Raw genomic sequence first — 10,415 nt, 5'->3', positions numbered from 1 at the left:
CGTTCACAAAAAAATATTAGAAAAATATTAATTATATATTTTTTTAAAAATATATAATTAAAAAACACAGACTACCACACTCACAACCTGTTCTAAATGGTAGATTGAAGGCTACAAAGACGGCTGTCCTCCGTGCAAGAAAAAATTAAAAAAATTAATTTAAAATAAAAAAATAAAAAGAAATAAATTTATTTTAAAATACTTTTGATATAAAAAAACAAATAAAATAATTAGAACGTGTTCGATCCCTCCATTCTTATCCGTTTTACTGTGCTGTCTTGTTTGTTTATCTCACAGGTTCTCAGGTAATTTGGGCAATTAATGTAGAAAGTAAAAAGAATAGAAGAATCAACAGGGCAGCAAAATTTCTGAATGAAGTATTACCGTGCTACACCCACTCTTCCCTCTGGACGTTGTTCTTAAAGATTATTAAAAAATTTATTTTTATTTTAATATTTTTTAATTATCACACATTTAATATTAAAATAACAATCCTAATAATAAATCATTCATAAAAATCCAATTCTGATAAAAAAAAAACAGATAAAATAATTAGAACGTGTTCGATCCCTCCATTCTTATCCGTTTTACTGTGCTGTCTTGTTTGTTTATCTCACAGGTTCTCAGGTAATTTGGGCAATTAATGTAGAAAGTAAAAAGAATAGAAGAATCAACAGGGCAGCAAAATTTCTGAATGAAGTATTACCGTGCTACACCCACTCTTCCCTCTGGACGTTGTTCTTAAAGATTATTAAAAAATTTATTTTTATTTTAATATTTTTTAATTATCACACATTTAATATTAAAATAACAATCCTAATAATAAATCATTCATAAAAATCCAATTCAAATTATACTTGTGTTCTTAAATTTTTTAAATAAATTATAAACATGATTTTATCTCGTCTATTTATTTTTCAATTACAAATAAAATATATATTTTTTTAACTTGCATGAACAGTCATAAATAATTTTTTAATAAATAAAAATTAGGGTAAAATGACCTTGGGTGCACTAAAATAAATAAGAAATATTTATAAAAAAATTATTTTAACAAGAAATTTCGAAATTTTGAAAATAAAAACCAAAAACTTGATTGTCTCTTTACTTGCTTTTCATCGAGAAGAAAGAAAAACTAGCAGCCACTGTCGCAGTTTTTGAAAACCACTCCCTTCGATTCTGAAAAAGTTTAATGACTGTCGCTGGCTTCTTGTGTTTTTAAGTTAAAAACAAAAAACTTGTCAAGTCTGCTGTCATATCACGTGTAAAGTTTAATTTAATTTCACGTAACTTGTTATAATTTTTACATGTTAACTAAAATATTAATATTTAATCAAATTAATAATTATTTTACCCTTAACTTATAATGTTTTTTAAGGTATGCTTGAGAGGTTGATTAACTCCTATTTCTAAAAAGCTTTGATTTCTTTTTAAAAAGATTTTTGGTATTTTTTTATTATTTTAATAACCTGATGTTAAAAATAAATTTTAAAACATAAAAAATATTATTATAATATATTTATAAATAAAATAATTTTAAAAAATAATTTATACCACATTACCGACCAAACAAGTTATTAATATTTTTCACAGTGACTTGTAAGGTAGTGTTTCGTATTATAATAATATTTTTTTTAAATATTTTTTGATTAAGAATATATTAAAATAATATTTTTTATTTTTAAAATTTATTTTTAATTTCAATATATTAAAATAATTTAAAATAAAAAAAAATCTATTTTAAAATAAATAAAAAAAATACTTTCTAAATATAAAATAACTATTAATAATCACGAGTATTATTTAAATATAACTATTTGAAAATGCGGTTTAACTCATATTTTAAAAAATTTTAATTTATTTTTTTAAATTATTATTTTTAAATAATTTTGATGTGATATTAAAAATAATTTAAAAAATTTATTTTAATATATTTTTAAATTAAAAATAATTTTTTAAAAAAAAACCGCAAGACTCCTAAATATAAATTATCCTCCAAACTTTTTATCATCTAAAGATGAATAACTTGTAGAAGGCGATGTTCCCCTACAATGAATACAAGAAATGCGGGCTACTCTCCTTTCCTTACTGGGTAACAAAGAAAAGGCATCATTGTGTGGTGCCGGGAACCTGGAGTTATTTTTCCCCTGAAAGTACACACTGAGAATATTGTTACTCCTCACAGTTCGTTCATTTTATTATGGAAATGACACGTGCTGCTCTGGTTTTGGTTTTCCCCTCCAAGCTTATTTGTTTCTTAATTTTAAAAAAATTTAACACTTTTTTATTTTTTATTTTTATTTTAAATTAATATATTTTTAATATTTTCATATTAATATTAAAAATAATTTTTTTAAAATAAAAAATTATCAACACCTATTTAAATATAAAACAATATTTACAAAATAACTATAACTATATTCTCAAACAAACCCCACATTCTCCCCTGATTTTGATCCAACGACCCGGTTTTATAGTTTAAAGATCCTGACAGTGTCACAGTCCAATTATCACGCAGAAGCAATTTTCTGTGCAACGGGGATTGAAGTGCATCCATTCTTGTGCTCTGCCTGTTTTCCCAGTGACCCTTGCTGGGAGCGTCTACTGTTACGGAGGATGGGTGGCCTGTTCCGTAAAAGAAAGAGGGTATTTTTGGAATAATATTTCTAGTATTGATATTTAAATAAATATTCTTAAAAGAATTTCAAATACAAAATTGATTTTAAGTCTCGAAAATAATTTTAATTTCAAAGATTCCAGTCGGATAACAAAAATATACCGAAATCTCTTTCAATAGTTATTGCAAATTGGAGGACAAAATCCAACAAAATTGATTTTTTTTAATTTTAAACAAAATCAAAATTAAAATGGAACTGAATCAAGTTAATGGGTTTGGTTATTGTTAAAACCCAAGCCAAACAACTTTCTTCAAAATTTATTTTTTAAAACAAAAAATGATTATATATTTGATCTTCATTTCTGTAGTTTAATTTTCTAGTTTTGTTTCCAAAATATAAAATAAAAAAAATTAAATAATTTTTTTAAAAATTTTCTTACCGTTTTTTTGTTTGAGATCTCAAATTTATTTTAATTAATTTAGATCATTCTATATAGATATTGTGCTCCCTGCTTTGTTGGAAAAAGGTTCTGGCCAAAACGATGGCGTCTAGCTATTGATACAACAAAAATGCAGCGCTTTACGAACAATAAGAGAAAAAAGATAAAAAGTGGGAGTGAAGGTGTCCTGTGCTGTCCTCCCCTCCTATTTCAAAATGATAGCCTAAAATTAATTAACTAATTAACCCTAGAAAAGGTAAAGTTACCTCAACCTTAACATTAATCCAACCACGATCCTTACTCAGGTCAGTAAAATTCGTTTAGGCGGGAAACAAGTCCCATAAATTTTTACCGCCCCCCCTCCCTCTACCTTCTCCATTCAATCTCTCACTCCACTTCTCTCTCCGCAAAATGACAGACGACGAGAAGGAAAAAGGCGTCGTCGTTTTGGACGACGACTCTTATTTGAAATCGGAAATCGAGAAGATTCGTGGACGATGGGAACTCGCTACGGTCCTTAATTTTTTGAGCGTAAAATGAACAAACTGCCCCCCCCCCCCTCTTTGTGTGTTTTTTTTCTTAATAAATATTTCGTGTAAAATGCTGGAGGTTTCTTTTTACAGGTTTTTCAGCCAGTCATTGGGGTTGATTTAAAGTTAACGGCAGAGGAGATTGAGAGTGCTCTTGTTGAGCCTAATAAATCACTTGCTCAGCTTCACATTAAGCTATTAAAGGTTTTTTATTTTTATTTTTTATTTATGCTTGCTTTGATTATTATTATAAATAAAATAAAATTAGCGAAGTAATTATCCGTTGTTATACATTTTTAATTAATTAACGAAACAATGTTTTTGATTATCATGATGTTTGCAATCAATTGATTCTATCACGATGTATAATTTATGATCTGGGTGAAAAATCATCGCACGAATCACGACATAAGATAATCACAGGTCTTGCTTACCGGGCTCACGAATTCAATGGCTATGATTCTTTTTTGTTCTTGTGCCGAAAATGTGTTTTTGTAATATCTGGTGTAAATGATTCAAACAAAGGGAATGCGTATTTTGGCTATGAGGGCATTGCATGCTTATCGTGTATTTGTTTGTGTGTTTTCCTTTATTTTGTGCATCAATGTATTTGACGCACCGAGGAAGCTGTGCTGATTTTTAGCATTGAAAATCATGCGTGTGGATGTTATGATAGATAATTGATTCATATAATATGCCATAAAAAACAAAAGGATAACGCTATATGACATGAAAGTATCTCATGGAATCCCACATGAAAGGGCAAATCGAATGGTTATGGGCCTTTTGTGCAGTGATCGATGTCATTAGTTTTGTGTATGTTGCACTTTGCAAAGTGAGAAGGATTGGCTTTGCCTTCACGTGGTTTGCATTGCTTGCTCTTTAACTTGGAATTTTTTCCATGCGGATAATATCTTTATAAGTTTTTTTATAAATATGGATTTTTCAACAGGGGATACCGCCTGTGAGTAAAACATTGAATGCATCTGATGCGTGGGTGACCGAGCTTTGGAAGAAACTAGCCATGTGGTGGCCACGGGTATGTGGCTTTTCAACTTTCAACTGTGTAGTTAGGATTTTCATACAGTTTTGAATTTGCACTTATTAGTAGTGTTCTCCTATTACAGGTCGCTGAAGGCGAGTTACCACTGAAGGCAGCCAAAGGGTATCGAACTACTGAATATTTGTCTCATATCATTTCCTAAAAGATAGGTTTTCAATTTTTTATTTAGACTTGCTCAGGTCATGATGGTTTCTTGCTGTTGTGGCTTGTGCAGAGATGAGATGTCTGGATACAAGGAACTAGATCCAGCTAATAGATTGCTGATTTTGAAAGCACTCTGTGAACTAAGAGCTAAAGTAACATGCCTTGCCTTTCTGATTAAACATATGTTGGAAGTTGTTATTTGTATTTTGTTGACTGGATGATCTTCTAAATGTTTATATTTCTGATTTCTACTTTTGCATTCGGTACGCTTTTAGGGTATTTTATTTTGCACAATCTTGGCTTTTTGAAGACATTGTGTTTAGTGGATAATCAAGTTCTCTATATAGGTGGATGCATTTAAGATGAATTAGCTGTGCAGCTTTTTTCACGCTTCCTTGTTATCTGTTGTAAGCCATTCTTTCTGTTTACAGCAAAATGACATTGCATCATATGTTAACGATTCTTTGAAAGATGGAACTGAAATTTCTTATTTCCGGAAAGATAAGATTGGGGGAGATGGAACTGCAACTTCTTACTGGTAATTCTTGAGCATGTTCTGAATTTTATATAATTTTCTGTGCAAAGTGTTGAAAATACTAACTGTGCTCTCAGGTATGATGGAAATTCTGTCATTGGCCATAGATTGTACAAGCAAGTAAACAAGACTGGGGCAAATAGTAGAATGAGGGGTAAAGCATCAAGAAATCAGCCAGCTACCTGTTTCCAATGGGAAATACTTGCAACCAATCTTGAGGAATTTCAGAAAGTTGTAGTAAGTTTAGTATTCCCCTGTTTCAACAACTGGAAATTTTAGTTTAATTTGTTTCTTGTTGGTAACGGCAGAATGAACTCTCTTCTAGCAAAGTTGCCGCACAAGTTGCAGCTGGCAAGACCATTGAGACTGATGTCCTGCCTATTATACAGAAATTTCAGAAGGTAAGCTTATGGATTTCTCTTATAATTGTTTCTTAGTAGTGTGGGTGTAGTCACAGTTTTATTATGCACTAGTTTATTTATCTTTCACATTGATGGTAAGTAATCTGTCACTGTCATTGTATTCAATAGAAGAAAGATAGGGCCCTCAAACAAAAAGAAAGGCAAGAAAAGCTCCTGAACAGTTTTAGACCCTGCACTGCTGGGGTTACTCGTTCCTGCCGCAGTCGTAGACCTATCAGTTATACATTTGGTATGATGTTTTCTTGTCTGTATTCATTTTCATGATCTGGTTTTGGCACAATCATCTTTTGTTTGTCTTTTGCTTCTATTTCACTGTCTTGCTGAACTACATCAAATATCTAATTATCATATAGAGCCAATTGAACATTTTTAGAATTATATAACTGCCTCCCTGTTGTCAAGTGCGTTACTGAGCTTCTATGGGAGCTCAAATCATGGATGAGATGGAGAAAAAAGCCACAAACTGAACGATAATTTTCTTGGTTATTTGGGTTTCAGTTCACTTTAGTTTCTTGTTTGATTCAAACATATATTTTTTTATCGGAGAAACTTGATTGTACTTGTGAATTATTTATAATTAACCTCTTGATTTGCGATCCAATATGCAGATGACTATGATCGTGCTATTGATGAGGCTATAAAAATAACAAAGTAAGACTAGATGCAATTGACTGTCATCACTGCATTTCTATATTTCAAACAACATTCTTTGCTAAACTTGTTCTTAAATTCTCCAACATCTTTGTTTTATGCATTTTGTCCCTCATATTGAGAACAAGAATTCATGATCTTTTCCATTGTTGACTTCAATTTATGATCCAGGAAAAGGAAAACAATTGAAGAGCAGAGCAACAATGGCAAACATGTTAAGCAGGAAAAAAATGCTTCTAATGGGGGTTCAAATATGGGCACAAATTCAAAAGAAAGTCATGGTGAAATAGGTGATTCAGGCATGAGTGCAGACTCCAAAGATAATATCAAGAAGGGAAGCTTCTCAGAGAGTGAAAATGAAAGTGACAAGCTTCATGAAGTGGTTGATGACGACGACGACTATGATAGCAAAAGGGATCATGATAATGGGAGTGGATCCGACAAATCTGACAAAGAAAATGAAAATTTTGGTGACAAGAACATTGCTAGGAAGTTTGGTTCTCGTTGGAGTTCAAGACTGGCTGGAGTTCCAAGCCATCCTGCCCTCGAAGCTGGGAACTTGGGTAAAAAGAGTAGGTTGAGACAAAGACCCACTCGTAACTCTGCCCTTGACTCTAATAATGTGCTTGATTCAGATGAAGGAACTTTGTCAAAACATACAAACAGAGAGATATCTGGATATGAAGACTCGCCTCCAGTTTCTAATTCAGATGTGGTATGTGACAGTTAAAGCTATCAAGTGGAATCAACATGCAAGTGATTTTCCTTGAATTTTTTGTTGAGCGAGGAAATATCTTCACAGAAAGATATCTTGAAAGTTTTGAAAATGTGCTAATCCCTGTATTCCATATTGGAATCCAAACTCTAGTTTGCAGCCTGTGCCTTTTGTTAGAATTTCTTGAGAGGAAGATGCCACGCAGAGAGTTTTAAAGCTACCACTAAGTTGGCATTGGCAGATTTCGTAACCAATGTAAGTTAATTTCTCTGCTTAAATGCAATCGGTTCTCTGTTTAACCGGGATTGTATATAATCCTTTGATGTTCCCTCTCTAGTATCCAAGGATAGCTTATGTATAATCAGCTTCCTAATGGCTTGTGAAAAATAAAAGGTGGTAGGATAATTGGAAACATGGGATTTCTCTAATTTTAGGACTTTCAGATGGATACAATCACCGTGTAGCTCTAGAATAACGGGCAAATTTACTTTTTTGACAGGCTCCCTGAAACCCTAATCTTTTTCTGATAGTTAGCAGGGTTCAGAACATCACTTGAAAGCAGCACTCACTCTCCAAATAGAGATAGCATTGCTTTTTTAACAGTGCTGAAGGTTGAAAGTTACTTCCATTATATAGCCAAAAGGTTAAGCTGACCTTCAAAATGAACCCCAAAAAAGGGCCTAATTGTAAAGAACAAACTGAAAACGATGGATTAGAGAGATGATCGGTATCAAGGACATAAAGTGGTTTGATACAAAACTCAATAATAGATTAGAGAAAAGGTGCCAATTTGCTCGTAGCTCAGCTGGTATTGCTTGTATAAAAAAATCTTGAACTAAAAGCAATTATCTTCTCTTCCCAGCATTCTGCACACACGACTGAGCCTGACCCTGCACAGCTTCTATGTTCACGTTTTTCAAATCCTGGCCGACGCCTGTCAGATTAAAGCTCCTTGAATTCAAGCCCAGCAAATTAATCAGCTGCAAAAACAGAGCAAAAAAGAGCATGTTAAAGAGATGAACAGCTGAAATGTGTGTTTCGACGTGGAGAAAAGAGACATGGATTAAGAGTGCTCTCAGTAAGACTTGCATTTGGATCAGAAAGTTCATGGGATATCTGTTCACATCTTATTATTAGTCTCCTAAGATTAGGCAATCCCCTGAGGAAGGAGGCTATGGTTGGGATTTGGTCTGCAAATGAACCATTGGTTAGTAGAACCAAGTTCTGTAGCTTCTTGAAAACTATCGGAGAATCATTCTGCATAAAGAAAATCTGCAACATCAAAAACGCCTATGCTCATCAGTCCTCTGAAAAAGAAAACAAAAATGGTAATGCTATGTGAAAAAAGAAAAAAACAGGAACAGGAACAAAAGGTATAAGGAAGTACCTCAATAGGCCACGTGTTTATACTCAAGGATCTGGCTTCACTTAAACACTGAAGGAACTTGGCAGCACAGTAAATTAAACTCTTTGAATGCTTGCACCGACGATCAGATTCCTCACTTCTATGCCGACAAGTAGGCTTAATATGAATTCTTGCGTTCAATAGCGACACCATGCCCTGGTTCAGATAACTAAAATCTACGGGATCTCCAGTCCACGATAAATCCTTGAGTTTGGGAGCAGAAATTGACAAAGGAAATTCATATGAATAAGCGTCTGATGAGCTTACATTCAATGTCTCAAGGTTTTCAGCCTTCATAATAATGCGTCTGCAGGGACCAGCACCTACTTTGATCTCTTTTATTGGCTTGGAGTATTGGGACCCAATTTCCAGGGAGCTAAATTTGCACTCGGATAGAGTTAAACCTCCAAGGGAAGAGCTTTTGATGTTCAGAAAGCAAACATTTGCAAACCTGCAGCTGCTAATCATGGCATGGATAAGAGATGGACAATCAACCAGGAGTTGGCATGCTTCAAGGAAATTAGACCCGCAGACTTCAAGAGTTTCAAGAGACTCACAATCTATCTTACAAACAAAAAATCTGCCAAACTCAGAGTCCTGGACTGTCAGATTTTCCAGAGATCGACAATTAAGGTTAACATGCCACAAGGCTTTAAATTGGCACCTGGATATTGTCAAGACCTTAAGAGATGAACAAGATATGTTAAATTTCCCATCAAAGAAACTATTCGGAAATCTGCAATCACTTATTTCCAGCTCTTCAAGAGATGAGCTTGTCATAGTGAGATCACTGATACCATCAACATTCTCAAGAGTTAACCTTTTAAGACATTTACACCAATCCGAAATTCTTTGTCCAAAATATTTATCCCCCATTGTTACTGAATCTAGCCATAAGTCCTTGAGCCAGTCAAACCCTAGTATTTGAAAACTGAACCTTCCCATCTGCAAATTCAATTTCAAAGCCCTCAAAGATTCACATTTATAAACACAATCCGGCAAGGAATAGCCTCTTAATGAATCTACATGGACTAGCATGTCAAGTTCCTCAACACCACACCTTGTAGCAACAGTAACCCATGAATTAACAACACTCCCTCCAATATCAAACCTTCTTTGCTTGCAAAACCAGTGAACAAGCAAACGTATTAACCCTTCTCCAGTCTTTTCGCGCGATCGCAGAACTTTATCGACATAAGAACAGAAATCAGTATACCTTGTTCTTAAACAGCTATGATCAGAACCAGAATCAAAATCCGCAACAAAATTCAAGTAAGGGCTAGAGAAGCATAGTTTTTTAAACCTTTTCGATACTAAACCAAGACGTGCAGTATCATTAGCTCCAAGGAAGGAGAATATATGATAAATAACTTGGTCTGGAAGACCACTCAATCTATCATGCGTACAAGCAAGGACACGAGTGTCTTGATCAGAGCTCATTGCCATCGACTTTAATGGACTTTCCATGCACCTCAGTGCATAGAATCAACAAAAACAACAGCACCCACTGAATTAAAATAAACGCGAATCCTAACATCAGTAAAGAATCAAGATTATAAAGAACAAGATACAAGAAAACAATCAAGTTCTACATACACACGCCTAAAAGAGATAGTGCTATAATTTCATGAGAATAAGAAGAGAAGCACCTGAAGCTGCTGGTGTAGACCTTGTTCGAGCGAGCTAAATTTCTAAGATGGTGATCTTTGCTCGAAAGTTTTAGTGTTTGAGCGCAACCCATATACCTCTGTAAGTTTTTATTTTTTATTTTTAGTTGCATTGGAATATTCTTGGGGTAGAGGGGGAGGCAACGGAAGTCACCTTGAGGTTTCTAGGATTTTTATTGTATACGACAGGTGACTCACGAAACCCAAAAGCAAGGGGAGTACGTTC

General features: G+C 33.6%; 2 protein-coding genes across 2 annotated transcripts; one reads left to right on the top strand and one right to left on the bottom strand.

Annotated features, from left to right (window-relative positions):
- The first annotated feature begins 3,219 nt into the window (after nucleotides 1-3,219).
- LOC105122333 (uncharacterized) lies at nucleotides 3,220-7,531 on the top strand. The gene is made up of 11 exons (XM_011021387.1): nucleotides 3,220-3,588; nucleotides 3,681-3,791; nucleotides 4,540-4,626; nucleotides 4,715-4,752; nucleotides 4,865-4,946; nucleotides 5,226-5,332; nucleotides 5,407-5,566; nucleotides 5,638-5,730; nucleotides 5,860-5,980; nucleotides 6,360-6,402; nucleotides 6,574-7,531. Exons 1-11 carry the CDS (start codon nucleotides 3,469-3,471, stop codon nucleotides 7,130-7,132), a joined length of 1,521 nt encoding a protein of 506 aa, XP_011019689.1. The 5' UTR covers nucleotides 3,220-3,468; the 3' UTR covers nucleotides 7,133-7,531.
- A 196-nt stretch (nucleotides 7,532-7,727) lies between these two features.
- Nucleotides 7,728-10,415, bottom strand: LOC105122332 (putative F-box/LRR-repeat protein At5g38386). Its single transcript, XM_011021386.1, has 4 exons — nucleotides 10,172-10,415; nucleotides 8,505-10,029; nucleotides 8,207-8,389; nucleotides 7,728-8,097 (listed from the first exon to the last, which is right to left on the bottom strand). The coding sequence occupies exons 2-4, from the start codon at nucleotides 9,987-9,989 to the stop codon at nucleotides 7,963-7,965; spliced, it is 1,803 nt and encodes a 600-aa protein (XP_011019688.1). The 5' UTR covers nucleotides 9,990-10,029; nucleotides 10,172-10,415; the 3' UTR covers nucleotides 7,728-7,962.

This window comes from Populus euphratica, unplaced genomic scaffold (assembly GCF_000495115.2).
Source record: "Populus euphratica unplaced genomic scaffold, PopEup_1.0 scaffold19.1, whole genome shotgun sequence".
NCBI lineage: Eukaryota > Viridiplantae > Streptophyta > Magnoliopsida > Malpighiales > Salicaceae > Populus > Populus euphratica.
Note: the sequence above shows the minus strand (reverse complement) of the source record. Positions and strands in the feature narration are given on the sequence as shown.

Excerpts from the sequence above, each read along its gene's own strand:
- LOC105122333 (XM_011021387.1), top strand. The coding sequence starts at position 3,469 with ATGACAGACGACGAGAAGGAAAAAGGCGTCGTCGTTTTGGACGACGAC. Across the intron at positions 4,627-4,714 it reads TAGCCATGTGGTGGCCACGG|GTCGCTGAAGGCGAGTTACC; the intron begins GTATGTGGCTTT and ends CTCCTATTACAG. Across the intron at positions 4,947-5,225 it reads TCTGTGAACTAAGAGCTAAA|CAAAATGACATTGCATCATA; the intron begins GTAACATGCCTT and ends TTCTGTTTACAG.
- LOC105122332 (XM_011021386.1), bottom strand. The coding sequence starts at position 9,989 with ATGGAAAGTCCATTAAAGTCGATGGCAATGAGCTCTGATCAAGACACT. Across the intron at positions 8,390-8,504 it reads TAAACACGTGGCCTATTGAG|ATTTTCTTTATGCAGAATGA; the intron begins GTACTTCCTTAT and ends TTGATGTTGCAG. Across the intron at positions 8,098-8,206 it reads ATGAACTTTCTGATCCAAAT|CTGATTAATTTGCTGGGCTT; the intron begins GCAAGTCTTACT and ends CTGTTTTTGCAG.